Source organism: Leptonotus elevatus, chromosome 4, assembly GCF_054856555.1.
Source record: "Leptonotus elevatus isolate MCC_2025b chromosome 4, RoL_Lele_1.0, whole genome shotgun sequence".
NCBI lineage: Eukaryota > Metazoa > Chordata > Actinopteri > Syngnathiformes > Syngnathidae > Leptonotus > Leptonotus elevatus.
Genome location: NC_141242.1, coordinates 9046670 through 9063512, shown reverse-complemented (window position 1 = coordinate 9063512; position 16843 = coordinate 9046670). Strand labels below are relative to the sequence as shown.

Genomic DNA, 16843 nt, shown 5'->3' with positions numbered 1-16843 from the left:
ACTTGTGATATGGTACTTGCGGATGCATGTGGATCCAAATCAAATAAGATTTGCGTAACACCGGGCTAAGAACAGATCGATTGCCATTTGGACGTGTGTGCGTGAGACGACAAAAACTGAATTGAGTTAGTCAGACTTAGTGCAGCCATGATCAACGTTGAAATCTCACAGGGCACTTGGCAGTAAGTGGTAAAGATTACGATTGACAGGACGGACGTCAACACAACCAGCAATTGCGCCGACCGCAGAACGCTCCATCAATATAGTTTTTGGATGCATCAAACATCCCGAATATGAAAATTGGTCAGTATTGTGATCATACAAAATTGTCAGTAACTTTTCTCTTGGTATTCATGACACTCTACTTGACTTTGACGAGTCATCCTTTTTATATTCCAAAGTTTGAATTTACACACCAAACCTCAATACCAGCATCACACCAACAAAAGCATAAACATGGAGACTTTGCGCCGAAATCAGCCAAGACAAATAGATAAGGCATGATCTAACCAACTTCTCACACCGAGAAAGATGCACTTTTCAAGCGACTTAATTTCGCCATCGGGCCAGAATAAGTCACTATAGTGTACCTTATCACGGCAACAGGTTTAGCCATCAGAACGGCCTTCTTAACTTCTTAGGAAGAGCAGTGACATCACAAAGAAAGGACGAGGATATCACCACTAAGAAAATGGCAACACTGGAAAAGCTTAACTCATTTTAAATATTACCAGTGTCCCAAAAACGTATTTATATGTTTCCCCCCCCCCCCCCAAATTTATGCTAGAGCATAAGCAGCCTCTAAACGGTTATTACAAAAACGGCCAGCAGGTGGCAGCAGAGTCTAAGAGATCAGCCAGGCCCATGTTGCAACAAGCTTTTTGCCAGTGTTTTCAACAAGTTTGTGAATAATGAAGAAACTTAGCTATATTCTAATGCTAATTGCTGCAAAACGGAAACAGATAGAAATGTAAATGTTTTCCTGATGAAAGAAGAGAATATATATTTCTTTTGGTAGGTTCCATGTTTTTATAGCAATAGAACACAATAATCTAAAAAAAAAAAAAAAAAAAAAAAGAACACAATAATCGGTGGGCCTTGCAAAATCAGTTAAAATCCAGTAAAACAGCCGGGAGCAAAGGTGATTGCTTCAGTGAAAATGGCTGGGATTGAATGAGTGAAAGCAAGAAGGGAAAAAAATGGCTTCCGAGACTAGAAAAGGACAAAGGAGTTGTTATGCCTATGTCTCAAACGTTAATTGGACTATTTTGTTATGATTTAGAGACAGACATGAATCCCCAAAGAATGGGGAAAAGGTCATTCATTTAAAAGTAGTTGACTCACAATAAAGGTCGCAGGTCAACAAATGGCAACTTCTCCACAGAGTTAATAAATCGTTTGCATGGTTTATAGTATTTGTTTTGAAAAACTCATAGGTTCGAGAAAGTCATTGCCAGTTATTGAAAACTTGATTTCAGTTACTGCTGACGGTGGACCAAAAAGTTATTAGGCTAAGGGGGAAGCTTAAAATATTTATTTTTAAATGACTATCAATCAATATAATTAACTTTTAAGAACGTAATTTTATGTTTACTACACTTGGGTTATCATTTGTTTCATGATCATAAATATTAAAGTGGTGATAACTACAGAATGTCAAAAATAAGAATTTGAGAAGGAGCAAATCTTTTCACAGCACTTTGTGTAGTATTATGAGGCTCTTAACTCATCCACTGACTGCCATTGACGGCTATAGACGTCAAAAATTCATTTGAACTATTTCTAGTTAGTTGTATTTTTTTCCACTTTTGTTAACAATAATTGTTTTATTTATTTAGAACAGATATAAAATTTATGATTAATTGCGAGTTAACTATTGAAGTCATGCGATTAATTACAATTAAAAAATGTAATTGACGCATCGAATTTTTAAGTCTTTTTTTTTATTAGGGACATCGGGCGATAATTTTTTTTAATTGTAATTAATCACATGACATCACTAGTTAACTCCCGATTAATCACACATTTTATATCTGTTCTAAATGTACAATTAAAAAAAATTATAGGTTTTCATACTCGTTAACAAAAGTGAAAAAAAAAAGTGAAACTTATAGAAATAGTCCAAATTAATTTTTGACGTCTATAGCCGTCAATGGCAGTCAATGAGTTAATGGAGGGTGCTGGCAGTTTGGAACATTGACAGATTTGCAATGTCATGATGCACAAATTTGATGCCAGGAGCTTTGGCATTTCCTCTTGTTGCGTGCGTGTGCATGCGAATAAGGGTGTATTTGTGGCGAGAGAAAGAAATTGTCCCAATTATAAATGTTGCTCTTATCAATCAAAAACAATAACATTACAACACAAACAAGATGTAGAAACCATAAAACACACACAGGAGATTTTCTGGTGGTTTTATTACATAATATGAAGAAGAAAAAAAGTAAACTAAGGTAAACATCTCTCATAACAGAAAAAAACGAGGTATCAGTAATGTGTGAACATTTTAAAGTTAAATAACAGTGCTTTAGAAGTCAAACTCAATAACAGACCCAATTCAGTGCGTGTAACTTTTCACCTCAAATAACACTTGAATAATCCTACATGCTTCAATGAAAATGGATCAAAGGCTTACAGTGTTAAAGCCTTGAAAATCATTCCGTTAAAAGCTTCCCTCCACTTATTGCAATAAAGAATGTCAATTACATGGATAAATTAGGTTTGATTTCCATCCCCCCCAAAAAATTGCAACAACAAAAAAGTGTGATTCTTTTGGCTGTTGTAGTGTGTGCGTGCGCAAGTGTGTTTTGTTTTGTGGTTCAAAAGCCTCTAGTCTTGTTCTCCTCCTAAGGCACAACTTTAGGTACGCCTATGCAATCTAAGGACAATCTCAAAACTGAGCACTCCAAGCATGAAAGCCATTTTGATCCTAGTTATTCAATTAGTTGTCACATGGGCCAAGGAAGAATGTGTTGGCACTCTAAATACTCTAAATACCAATTCTAATGGAACCAGGAATTGTATTGACTAAGTCATAATCAATGGTTATTGTTAGAGAGCAACGGGTTGGGGCGTGTGCGCTGAAAACTTTTGAGCAGGTCGAATAGAAGTTCATCCAAAATGGAGCACAGTTCTACGATGAATATTAAAATCTCAACTACATGCAAGTCTTAGCCGTAGCTGTGAGGACTGCGAGGGTTGATGGGGGAGGAGTCTTCCCTGCCGCTGCGTCCAATCAGCTGGTAGAGACGATGGCTGAGGTTCTGCACCTGACAGGTGCCCAGGACGCAGCCCGCCCTCATCACCTGCCCGTGGGCCCTTCGGCCGTTGGCGTGACGACGTCCTCGGTACCTATTTCGAGCGCCTGGCCGTGATTCCTGCTTCAATTCGGACCACCTCGGCGGGGGCTCCTTCGTTAGGAGGACCCGCCAGATGAAACGGCTCTCTGCCAGGATGATGGCGTCGTCATGGGCGATGGCGTAATTGGATGTAGGCGGTGTCATGTGTTTGGAGGATTTGGATGACCTGGAAAACACAAAAATAATCTTTTTTGTCATTTTAATGGTGCCCAACACAAACTTGATTGTGGCATGTGGAGAGTTTCGAATAAATAACGCCGGTTTCACCCATCAACACAAAATTGGGTAGACATGTCTATCGTAACAACTTGCATGAAAACAGCCGTTGGTCAGCCATTTTGGGCAAATTCCACAATTGTACATTGACGGACTTTTGGAATTTGCCCAATCCTAGACAAATTGCAAATCTTGTTTGACTATGCCATATAAGTGCTGTGGGCTGGGCACAGCATTGTACTAAAATGTGACAGTCTTCGCCATGAATGGTGCAGTAGCTTGGGAAGTATGGTACGCCATAGTGAAAGCGCTAATCCACCTTGTCCAACCCCTTTTCTGCTGTCAAAGGCTAACACCTCTATCATGCTAATGCTTCAATTTAGAATAGCAAAAAACACATTAGCGATTTGTCGGCAGCTCACAGGTTTGCTAAAGTGATCCTATTGTTTAATGATAGAAAATGAAAGGATACAGATATCACATTTTATATTTGTTGGGTCCAAATGCTCAACGTAATCCATTTTAACTTTTGTCATGTTGCTGCCTGATATAGCTTATCTTGCTACTTCGGGTGTTAGCATCAGAATCCGAATGTGCACGACAGTCGACAACCAAAAACAATAATACTCTAATTAAAATATGATATAGTAAAACAAATTAAAAAAAATATATATATATCAAGTTATTTTGAATAGGGAAGCTATCCTTTTTTAATGTTGATATCAATGCAAGCTATCTAGTATAGAGTGTTTTCCACACCATGTTAATACTTGGGCGGGCCACCCAAGTAAACTGGCCACCACCCAAGAAGTTTTCAAGAAAATGTATCACAAAAAAATAAATAAATATATATATATATATATTTAAATTTAAAAAACGTGTCGCAACGGGATATACCGCATGTAATGTTAGTTCCGCGTCATTTTGTGGATCGTGAGGCTAGACGAGACGTAGTAAAAGGACTAAGATCACCCACCCTCCGACCCATGCAGGAGCCCACCCACCCAAATAGATTTCAAATCTGTAGGAAACACAATGAATTATTCATGTTTGTTACAATTAATTAATTTTCAAAGTACAGTAAACACCCCAGTATTTATTGGTGATTAACACCGCCCACAAAATGTTGATAATTGATTATAATAATAGTTTAAATCCCAAATATACTCCAAACTATGATCCCAAAACACTTACGTTACCCATAAAACAAAATTTCTTGCCTATGGGAAAAAAAGGTCTTGCATGTTTACCTGCACTAAGACTTCCTCTAAAAACCCATGGTAACAAGTAACAACGATCTCTTAATTGATATGTATCATTAGTCGACACTAATTACTACTTTCCTACTAGCCAGGCTTGGGTACCATCTTTTAGCCTCTTAAGGAAGAGCACAAAAATATTTAAATAGGTAAGTGTTTGAGCGATAGGCAGGGATTCACTAAATGATCGCATTAACGTCGTCCTCTGAAGTTATGAGACGTGACGGAATTTTGGCTAAATCATCTTCACGAGGCTTGCAGCCATTTCATCAAAGGTTTCATTATTAGACTCTTAATTACAACTTGTGGACACTGTGGTCTTATGCGGCTCTCGCCCAGAGAACCCATCTTTCCAGTTAATCGGCAATGGAATTAGAGGGTTGCGCAAGAAGAAAAAAAAAGTAAAGACTGTACAAAGGCTCCTCCACTTACTTGAATTGGAAGTACAGTACTTTCCTTCTCACCTCCCTGCTCTCGCCTTATCTGGGTTCATCACAATACTTTTTTTTCTTCCCATTCACGTCCACTCTCTTTCAGGCATTTCTGGATGTCACAGTGGTGACCAGGAAGGACTCAAAAACTTTCTAGCACATAATTCATCTGTTTGCTGCAAGGTCAGTACAGTTAGAGGAATTAAGTGCATTTCAGAAATATATATTAGGACTCCGATCAGATTTTTTTGCCAGATTGTGACATCACAATTGTGCCAATTTATATACTGCAATACCACAACATAGAGTTCCTCCTCCTATTACTTGGTTGTGAATCTGGGTGATGATCTGTCATTTTTTAAGCGCTGGTTGGACTACACGACATGTATTAACAAGTGTAATTCGAAGGTTTGGTGATGAAGCGCTGCCTTTATGAGTGAAAATACAATCCAAGCTTTGACTGTCATTACGGGCACTTCCACAAGTAGGTGGAGTGAGGCAGCTTCTACGCCCTTTGTCGCCAGGTAACACAAGCTATACTCTGTGGGGCGAGCAGTGGCTCATTTGCATGAGATGCCACGCCCCCTCAAAAACAGGCTGTTAACTTTTTGTGGAGAAATACAGAGTGAATTTGTTTTCATGTGGAAAATAGCACCGTCTTGTCTGTAAGCTTTATCCTGTAAGAAATCCTGACTGATATTCTGATCTCACTGCCAATATGCACACACGCATAAAATTCATGTGCATTTTAGCCATCATGAAAAAACAAATAACAAAAAATAAACAGTAATATACCCTACTTTTCCACTACGCAACTGCCCGTACAGGCTCGCAGGAAAGCACATATCAAATTTTGGAGCTCCAAAATTTCACTTCTCCACATTCCTGGTAATGCTCCATTTATTATTTCCTCTGTCACAGTGCTTAATTACGAGAGATAATGTCCATGTTTTACTTTCTTCTTCGCCTTGTGCAGTACTTGTTGTTGCCAGTGACGGTATTGTGTTAAATCCGTCACGCTCACTTCCATCCTCCACTTTCCCACCAGCCGCTGATCTTCAGCGGGACCCCCTGCGGCGCAAACTTTTATGAAACTCGTTTTTTCTCCCCTTACGTAATAGTTTGAGAACAAGGTCCCACCGTGCAACATTTAAAAACAAGCCAGGAACAGATTTTTACAAACCTAAATATGCTATTTATTTTTCAATCTAATGTTACATTGTTACTTATTGAGGATACTAACATAATAAAATATGTTGTGGTCTAACTCGTCTCACTGGGGGGCTTTTTTCTTCCTTTCTTTCTTTTTTTATTTTTTATTTTTACTGCGAGACGGCCCCTCGCTAAGCACATGTGTCCTTGTCCCAAATCCCGTTAAATCACCCTCACCTCCGTCTCACCTCTGGGCCGCTGAAAGGAATGACCTCATTTCTCATTCCCACTACTTTGCTGGGCTCCACCGCAACGCCTGAGAAGCTATTGTGATTGTTTGTCACGAAACCTCTTGATTGTATTCCAGTAGCCATCTTTGTTGACATTATGAGACAAGGAGAGCCACAGTCGGCAATGCACTTTCAGCCATTTATTGTAGAGACCAAACAGTCAAGTACGAAATGAGATCACTCACTAGGAGCTGCTGTAGGCCACGACTCACGCTCAGGCGCTCACGCACAAGCCGGGTTTACATGGCGACTTTTGAATTATTCCAATTGAAATCATTTCGAATGACGATCTATGGTCACCTGTTTACATGTGACATGATCCATTCCGATCGGCCCTCCTTTAATCAGATCAGCCCCATGACAGCTGTGTGTTTATAAAGATGGAGTTCATTTGTCATTTAGCACAATAGTTGTTTTAGTTTAGTTTAGTTTGTTATTTAACTGTTTACATGGCGCTCAATTCGGATTGACAAAAGGAATATTCCACCTGTGTGATTCCGAAACCGGTTTAGGGTTCAATTCCATTCAGATTCAGCCTTTTCATTCCGATTGAGGCGTTTACCGGTATATGGAGCTTTTTTTTTTATTCTCTTCGGCCGTTCTGATTCATTCTAATCGGAATACATGGCTTCATGTAAACCTGGCTACAATCTAACCAGACAAACCAACTCCAGCTTCTGATGTCACTTAAAAGGCCCATGATGACCCTTAACTTAAAAGGCATACATCCAACACAAATACTATACATGACATACTGTAATTAAACAAGGTTTATTTCTTTATATTTTCTTCCATTTCATTTTGGTTTCAATACTATAGAGTGTCATGCTATTTTTCATTTTTTTAAACACACACACACACAAACAAAGTGGTGCTGTTTATTGGGGCTGGAACAGATTAATAGCATTTCAATGGGGAACACTGATTTGATTTACACTAAGTAAGTAAAGTGTGGTACGATCTTTTTTCTTTTTTTTTAATCAGCTTTATTGAACCATAGAATAAGTACAGAACAGTATACCCGAAATAAACAAAATTAAACCTTATGTATTAGTATACTAGTGTAAAACATAAAGAAAACAAATCAACAACACAAGAACCAACAACAAAACCAATACTGCCTGGGGTTTCATATACATCAAAAATATTTTTTTATTAATGAATTTTAAAAAAAAATGTTTTTGCAAATATTGATAGTTTTCAGAGCCTTTCTGTTAAAAGAGTAATTTCTAAGTTTAATATAGGTGATCCTATCAATGTGAAAGTGTGTGAAGGTTTTTGATTTCCTTACTTGCATTTATGAAGAAAACATTTTGTCCTAAGGGTACGATCTTGGTCGTGGAACAAACTATGGCTAGTTCTTGATCAAATCATTTCAAAATAGGCTACATTGTAACTACATTTGACACATTTGTGTTATTAAAAACATTTCAGTGTATCCATGTGAAAATAGAAGAGACACCAAAGAACATCTGGAAAATAAAAAATGATTTAAAAAGAGCGCCTGATCATAAATGCTAATAAATATATGTATATAAATATATTTAATACTAAGATTAAACTAAATTAAGATTATACGCATTTAGTTTTTGTAATATAACGGTGCTTTTTAGTTCAGACGTGAAACTACAAGAAATAACTAAAAACACTCGGAAAATAATCGTTTTAAAATAAAGCGGCATAATTAGAGAAACAATTTCTGGGGTCCTAACCACTAGTAACCAGGTAGTCGTTTAACGTTTCATGTACTTTACTATTGTTGTTGTTGGTAATTTACTCGAAATATAATCACAGACGAGAAGGTCTTCAAAACTACATTAACTAAGAAAAGCTATTAAAACACATCGAGCTAATATTTGTTCCTATATTTGCTAATGGTTACGTACTCACGTCACAGCTAGGTGCACACTTGGCCAAGACAAACGATGAACTTGTCCTTTTCATTGCTGCCTCTTTTTTTTATGACGGATTAGTGGCGACGGTGTGAGCTGAGAAGTCTTACCTGTGTCTGGTACTCTGGAGGTTGTGGCTCAATGGTACCCGAGTCTGGGTCTCCAAGGGCAGGAGGCCGAATAGAAGACACGTCCACGCCGTCAGCAGCGCACACATGACGGCGCAAAGGAGTCACAGAAGCCTCTTTGTCGCACTCGCACAGGAGCAAGGCGCGTTTGAACACACAAGGTTGTGCGGATAAAACAACAGCAATTGTACCACGAGTTACTTTGAGGAAATTCTTGTGTTTGAAAATGTGGCTTCTCACTAGATGACAAGGGCTGTTTTGAGGGGGAGCAGCTGGAGTCATTTGTGTTTCTTGCTTAGAAAGTCTGATTGAGGAGGGAGCAAGAGGATGAGGACTGGAGGAGGAGGAAGAATGCTTACTATGTCCTGCAACAATCCTTTGAACAACACCCGTACAAGCTTTCTACAACACCTGGCATCATATAGTGAACTGTGCATTGAGGTGAGTTAAATCACACTGAAGTAACCAGGCATTGAATTTAAAAGTTGCATTCAATAGGTAAAGCAATAGGGATGTTCAAAGCTGGGAAGTTTTCATGGGAATTAACTAGAGCTGTCAAACGATTACATTTTTTAATCGCATTTTAGAATTTTGATTAATCACGATTAATCGCTTAATTAAAAAGGCTTTTTTATCAACATTTTTTGCACGCCAAATTTGAAGAGCACCGGTTATGTGTTCATTCTTTTGACATTTAATGTTATGAGGACGTTTTCAACATTGTTTGACCCACTGCACACGCTCATCGTCCTCTTTTTCTAATCAGTTAATTACTTGCATAATTTAAAATGAGGAAAAAATGACCCCAATATTTTGACATGAACAAATATTCTGAATGTTATACACAAACATTTATTAAATGCCTTACTTTAATGTCTGTAGTTATGTTTATTGCTTAAACACAACCTGTGCTACTTTTAACATAACCATCCGCTGTCAGCTAAAAGATATGCGGTCAAAATTAATTGTGTGATTAATCGGCGTTAATACATGATTAATGCGATACATTTTTGTGATTAATAAATAGTTAACACTTTAACTTTGACAGCACTAGAATTAAAACAAACCATTTTGCCACCTCGAGCCAAAGATGACTTTAAAGGAGTGAAATTAACTTGACCCACATTCTCATGAACTTGTGAAACCAACATGTGAGCTGATATGGGCAACAATAACAAAGCCGTTGGGAGGGCAGCATGCAAGTGTTTTGAAATGTACGTTTTGCTTCTGCTCGCCAACCAGTTTGATGACGTGCTTTTGGTAGGTTTTTAGGTCAGCAGAGAATTCCAGCCCACCCCAGGTTTGATGTCCTCACGCCTACAAACTTTCGCCCTGAGAAGGTAATAATGAGTCTATAAAATGTACATAAAAAGGTGCAACCCATTAAACGAGAGGACTGGAGGCAGCTCCTCTTTATTTATGAGTGTGACAAAAAGTGTTAACACGTTTAAGTTGATTATCAGCAGTAGTTTCCCGTTCAATGTTTTAGTAGCGAAAGGAGGACACAGGTGACAAGCTCAGACTGTGAAACAGATTTAGAAGAACGTCCTGTACTCTCAGGTGGTTAATTAAACTGCTAAATTGTTGGGTGTCTTTGACTCAGCACTTTACAGTATTACACTCGTAAGCTCACTTTCCATTGCCGCTAGCCGCAACTCAGGCTAAACATATGCCACAAAACTCATCCAACAAAATATACGAGCAGTGTTGGCATCTTAGTGTACCTTACCCTTTGCATAGGAGGACTGATTCCTAACAACATTTATTCAGAGTTGTTGGTCCTCTTTTGATTAGTTTTTTTTTTTTAAAGAACTCTCCTAATAGCAAATATTGGACATTTAATTAATTTGTCACAAGATGAAACTGCCACTATTCATAAGTAAAAGTACGCAAGTATGCGTCAAGCTAGGTGGCGCTATTGAGTGAATTTTTTATTTATTTTTTGCATATTTCCATTGGTTATCATTAGTTCCAGTTTTCCATCTAAATGAATAGAGGGTACTGAATGCCTAGGTAGTGCTGTTGAGTGATTTTTTTTGTGTGCATTTTTTCATTGGATATCATTAGTTCCACTTTTCCATGAATGGAGGGTACTTTCAGATAACACTTTTCCAAATAAATTTCAACTTGCTTCAAAAATTCACGCATCTCAGGTTCAAGTGTTCTTTTTATTAATTTATCAACTAATACTTTGTAATTTTCACAAAATGTATCTTTCAATTTACTTCATAAGCATTCATCTTAGCATTCAGCTATTAGCATTCCTATGCAATTTCTGCAATGTTTTTGCAATATGTCACCACTAGTCTAAACATGATATTGTGATACAATATTGCATTTGATTTGTGGAATAAGAATTAAGCAGATTATTTCACCCATTTTCAGCCATCCGAGAGGTGGCTGACAATTTATGCCACACTGCCCCCTGCTGTCGACTGAAACTGACGTCAAAGTGCCCACCAGCTCACGTTGCAAACGTCACGTGACCAAACCCAGAAAACAGGTGAGCCATGACATCATAGTTGGACAACATATTTGGACATCTGCAGTTTAGAGTTTCGGACATTTCAATTTGGGCGTAGGAATTGAGATGAGCATTTCTAAATTTGTTATTGATGAAAAAGATGAATTAGTAGGTTGGTGTCTTCACATCAACACTATTAAACACCAAAGACTATTTTGCGGCGTACACTCCCTTCTGTTTTCTAGTTTTCTGTTTTCATTTATTGCCGTTGTGTTATTGCTGCTTCATTCTACCACGTACTTCTGGCGCAATAAATACCAGTTCTGCTTCTAAGCTTATCATCTGCTGAGGCGTTTGCCAGGAGGTGGCGCTGTTTGCCCAACAGTGAGCAGTTTGAGGCAGCACAGCCGCGCAGTTTCCTCCCATAATCTCAAAAACATGCATGTTAGGGTCACTCAAGACACTAAATTGTCCATAGGTTGACTGGTGACCAGTCTCGGGCGCACCCCGCCTATCAACCAAAGTCAGCCAGCATGGACTCACACGTTATCCTAATGATGACAAACCCTTATCGTAAACAACGGATGGATAAATGACAAGTTTGATAATATGACATTTCAATGTTATTTACATATTATTTATTTTTCAGACACGTGTTTCTGGCACAAGTAGAATACATACAAACACAAGTCATTCCATACATCATTCAGCAGAGGATATATACTGTGTGTGTGTGTATCATGCGTCTTGACAACCTTGTATCATACTTTATGGCGGATGTACATGTTAAACACAATTACACGTTTAACTGGATTGTCAAAAGTCCGTTGATTCTGCGTGGTTTTTCTTTCAATTAAATAACGTCGTGGCTCTTTAATGACCAGCAAGATTTCAATCACAACATCAACTATACACAACAGGAGCCCGATACTGCTGACCAGGGCGCGCCTTTCAAAGTAATCCTTCATTTCATTTGTTTTTCCAAGATTCCTCCTTGTAGTCCCAGAGCCAAGATAAGGTCCTGCAGCGGTTCAGTGTCCTCGGCATCCAGCAGCGCGTGCTGCCGGCAGAAGAGCGTGAGGTGCGTGAAGAGCGTGTTGAGGTGCGCGTGCAGGCCCAGCGCGTGCGTCTGACGGAAGTGGGACCAGTAGATGTGGGCCAGAGTCCTGAAGAGCAACAAAAACACCTTCTGCACCAGGAAGATGAAGCCGGTGGGGAACACTGAGCCTGAAATTGAAAGGTGAGCGCTTGAGGGGGATTTTCGGCAAATTTCCTGGTGCCAACATTTAGCGAACCGAGGCACGCATGTTACATTAAATTAAATGTCATCATGGCACACCATCAAGCAAAAGTGTAAATACTGAATATTGATGAGCTTACTCACAAAAGTAATTACTCTGTGAAATATGGGCCTGTTTAGTGTAACTCAAAGCTATTATTATCCTCAAACGTTGACGTCTAGCCCACATACATGATTGCTCGGCCCACATCACGTTGGTAAAAAAAGTTTTGTGATTCGTCATCTTCCATCTGTCGGTTCCAATTGGGGCTCATAATAAGAGTTCATCAAAGTCCTGGAATTCACCCAAAATGGTGACTTCAAAACAAAATGGCTGACCGCGCACAGACAGATTGGGAAAAAAAACATATAAATATATACAGCATTGTTTATTTATTTATTTATTTGGGCTGTTGTTGTAGTAGAGTATTTATATATCCGATTGAGAACATACATTACCACCCAATTTCATGTTGAATGTCTAAACTAATTTTTAGTGTTGTTCCGATACTGATACTGGTATCGGCAGGTGAGTACTAACAAGTAACATGCCGATACCATCAATTCTGACACTAATACAGAACTTTGGATGCAGCATCTTGTGTCTTGCTCATGCACGACATTCACTGATGTGGGACATGTTCACTGCATGCCGAGCTAAGATATCCTATTGGCCCTTGAATGTTCTGAACCAATGGCAGGACAGCTTTTTCATGTTGAGAAAAAACAAACTTGGGTATCGGAATCAGTATCGGGGGCCAAAAAACGGTATGGGAACAACACTACCAATTTTGTAGGGCTTTTTTTTTTTTTTTTCACTGATTGAGTTGGTGGTTCAAATTGAGGATGCCTGAAATCCAAACGGTGCTTAAAAGGGAGTGAGCAAGGCATTGAAAGTTGGTGCGTGCGTTCAGGTCTTTACCCGCTTTTGTAGGGAACACCTCTTCATCTGTGAGAAGGTCCTGAATGTAGGACATGGCATAGTCAAAGTACAGAGGAGCAGAACATTTCAGCTTTCTGCCATGGTCGTCAGTCCAAACATAAACTCTAAAAAAAAAATTAAAAAAAAGAGAGAGAGAGAGAAAGCATAGTCAATAAAGAGGAAATATTTAGGAAAATTGATGGCTTATCTTGTACAAATACTGTAGTTGGGTGTGAAATTAAGCAACCAAGTAAATCTTTTATGAGCTGCCTATTTCCCAAATTGTGACATCACAATTTCGTTAGTATTTGTGATCAGCAAAATGTCAGCTGCATGTATGCTTCACTAATTGTCAAGTGTCAATTTCTGCATTTACTATCTTTATGGGGGCTTGTGCGCTCTGCAGTTTGCAGTATTTTTTTAGACTCACGGTTTAACAAGCAGCTATCCTTTAATTACCTTAAAAAAATCATTTCAACCTCCAACATTTTTTTAAACATAAAAAAAAGTAGTTGAGTCAGCAAGAGCCAAACAGAGTATGCCGGGATACACTGTTTTTTTTAAATTATTTTTTATTATTAGTAGTATAATTATCATTCATCTAAGGCATAGGTGTCCAACTCAAGGCCGGAGGGCCAGATTCGGCCCTCCACATTATTTGTTTTGTGGCCCGCGAAAGCAAATCATGTTGTGCATGTCTATTTGCTAAAACATCAAAATTGCAAATTGTCTTCACTTTTAATAACATATATTGGAATTTTTTTTTTTTATCTCACTTTTAAAATCGTTATTGTTATTGTTGTTGGTTTCTGATTTCAGAACTAGTTATCCACTGATTTGTTGTGTAGTATGTAAGCGAGCATACAGTTATATGGCTTGACAGTCATAATGGATCTCCGAGGAAAAACAAACTTATAATGTGGCTCGCAACAAAAATTTGCTTGACATTGTTGAATTAGGGCATTTCAAAAAGCACATAAAAACGACAAAATAGTCATAGCTCAGTGTAGATTCGACACCAAAACTCAAATTTGTCGTGTATAAAGCGGCCTGCGAATAGGCGGGGGTTGACTGCATGTCTCTTTAAACTGTTCCATAGCGCTTCACTGGGTTTCACCTTCTTTTTATGTGGTGGCAGCAATACACATAAAACACACACGACTTTTAAAGGTTCACCTCACAAAATAACGACGGCATAAATAACCATATTATCGTGACGGCTCCATTTCGCAGCGCCGTGCACCATTAACTCACGTGTCGCCTGGTCCACAGGCGGTCGGGCAGGTGCTGGGGGTGCAGAATTCTGACAGCGCGCTGGAGAACAGGTTTATGTGCTTGAAAAACGACACGGCTGCGGAGAAAGGGCGAAAATGAAACCGCGCATCATCTTTAAGTCAGCGTGTCACTGAAAGTGAAGTCGCTCACTGTTGCTGGCCAGCCACTCGGCCTTGTCCACGCCGGGCGGGAGCGACGTGAGCGCGCACATGTCCATATGGTTGATGTGCTGGCACACGTGCTCCTGCTGGAGGTACGGACGCGACTCCAGGATGTTGTTGTTGATCCCCCTTTGAAGCACAGAGCAGGGGTTATGATACATTTCACGGTCTGGAGTTAACTACACATACATACATTGGCAACTGTGCAGTGTGATGTGGGCACTCAGTCGAGCATTCGACCTTTCCTGCATTTCTAAATTCATTCTGCTTTCCAGTTATTAAAGGGGATGTCACACCCCCACCCCCTGAAAAAAGCCCCACTGGTCTAAATATGGTATTCTGGTTAATATTGTGTTAGTCGAATATGAGTTAAGCAGCAAAATCCAGCCGTTTTTATCCATCTCAAGGTGCGGCCATTTTGCCACCTGCTGTCGACTGAAGATGACGTCAATGTTGCTCCGGTCTCAGGTAACAACCAATCACCTTCAGAAAAGAGGTGAGCTGTGATTGGTCGTTGCCTGCCCTGAGCAACTGTGATGTCATATTCAGTCGCCAGCAAGTGGCAAAACGGCCGCTTCCAGAGATGGATAAAAACGGCTGGATTTTGCTTCATAACTCTTATTCCACAAAAATAATATTAATCAGAATGTCATGTTTATACTAGTGAGGTTACATATAACATATTATTGTCAAGAATTGTTAAAGGTTGACTTCCACTTTAAGCGACAGCTGTAAAGCATTGGCGTCCAATTTCTACACAAATTTTAGTTTCTAGCCAAAGTCTGGAAAACAAACCAATTCATTGCGCAACATTAGTGACTTCAAAACCTCGTATGTCAGTACCGTCGTAAACGCAGTATCCCCTCTGCTGTATAAATGTATGGAAATGGACCAAAGGCAAAACAGTTGGCAACGTTTGAATACTGCACATGCAAAGCACTGAGCCAGGCTGCAGCAAAGACAGGCTTTTTTACACATCATGTGGCAAGGACGCACAATAGGTGGTGGTCTGCCTCGCATTCAGCAGATCCGAGTTTGAATCTCCATTGTTTTTTTCTCCAGCTTCTTCCAAAAAAGATTTTTGAATGGTGTTTGTCTATAGATGTAAATAGTTGCTTGTCATTTTGTGCCCAGCCATTTACCGGTGACCAGTCCAGGGTGCACGCTGCCTTTTGTTCAAAATCAGATGGGATAGACTGGATGGAAAGTGCCAAGTGGATGGATGGTTTCATACCGAGTACTTTCTCATGTGTGGTCCTGTTCAGATTTGTGTGGAAAATCCTGTACTATTCTTGTAGCCACATAAGGACAAAAATCTCGGCTTTAAATATGGGATCTTCCAAAGTGATTGCAACGTAAACAAACAAATGGGAAAGGCCCTGGAGCTGTAAGATGCCTTGAGATAAGAGTGTCTTGACTTAGTAGTTTTTCGAAATACTAGGTGTTGCTTGACCAATTTTTTGGTTTTGAGATATGAGCAAAATCTGAGTACGTTCAGACCCCACAACTCGATGGCGGCATCGTACTTAACAATCAGCCGGCTTCAATTCACATTGGTTTCCTTGCAGGGGAAGGACAATATCAGTTGGTGGCAGTAATGTGCCATTAAGCCTGTTTTGCAAGAAGACCCACAGAACGAGAACAAGGAAGGATGCAGTACATTAGACACATACGTGTTTTTGTGTTTTCATTTCTGCGTTTGCAGGTAATGTGGATAGAAGAATAGTTTTTTTAAATTAAATTTTCAACTCATTTGCTCCCAAAAATGTATAAAAATATTCTATTTTAAATATTGCCATGGTCCCAAAAACGTTTTGTGTGTGTGTGTGTGTTTTGATGCAGCCTCTGACCTGAAGAGGTTGCTTAAAGCAAGGGTAGTTATTACAAAAAAATGGCCAGTTGGTAGCAGCAGAGTATAAGAGATCAACCAGGGCCATGTTGCAACAAGTTCTTTTCCCCAGTGTTTTCAACTGGTTTGTGAATAATGTTGAAACTTAGCTATATTCTAATGCTAA

The 16843-nt window shown here is 39.2% G+C and overlaps 2 protein-coding genes and 1 long non-coding RNA gene across 6 annotated transcripts in view; 1 reads left to right on the top strand and 2 right to left on the bottom strand.

Moving 5' to 3' along the window:
- Nucleotides 1–2399: 2399 nt before the first annotated feature.
- adm2b (adrenomedullin 2b) lies at nucleotides 2400–9048 on the bottom strand. Its single transcript, XM_086072892.1, has 2 exons — nucleotides 8710–9048; nucleotides 2400–3525 (listed from the first exon to the last, which is right to left on the bottom strand). The coding sequence occupies exons 1-2, from the start codon at nucleotides 8814–8816 to the stop codon at nucleotides 3171–3173; spliced, it is 462 nt and encodes a 153-aa protein (XP_085929018.1). The 5' UTR covers nucleotides 8817–9048; the 3' UTR covers nucleotides 2400–3170.
- Nucleotides 8407–16843, top strand: part of LOC147175412 (uncharacterized) — a 22850-nt gene continuing 14413 nt past the window's right edge. For 2 of the 3 annotated variants that reach the window (XR_015094532.1, XR_015094534.1), the window contains exons 1-5: nucleotides 8447–8888; nucleotides 9027–9168; nucleotides 9992–10067; nucleotides 11113–11230; nucleotides 12178–12431. This is a non-coding gene — a long non-coding RNA (uncharacterized LOC147175412). The other variant, XR_015094533.1, reaches the window with a different exon arrangement.
- The window catches only part of LOC147175413 (MOB kinase activator 2), an 8110-nt gene continuing 3068 nt past the window's right edge, over nucleotides 11802–16843 (bottom strand). For both annotated transcript variants that reach the window (XM_086072890.1, XM_086072891.1), the window contains exons 2-5: nucleotides 14818–14957; nucleotides 14647–14743; nucleotides 13393–13517; nucleotides 11802–12418 (exon numbers count right to left, since the gene is read on the bottom strand). In XM_086072890.1, the coding sequence (XP_085929016.1) occupies nucleotides 12156–12418; nucleotides 13393–13517; nucleotides 14647–14743; nucleotides 14818–14957 (625 nt within the window). In that variant the 3' untranslated portion in view covers nucleotides 11802–12155. The remainder of the gene's footprint in view (nucleotides 12419–13392; nucleotides 13518–14646; nucleotides 14744–14817; nucleotides 14958–16843) is intronic.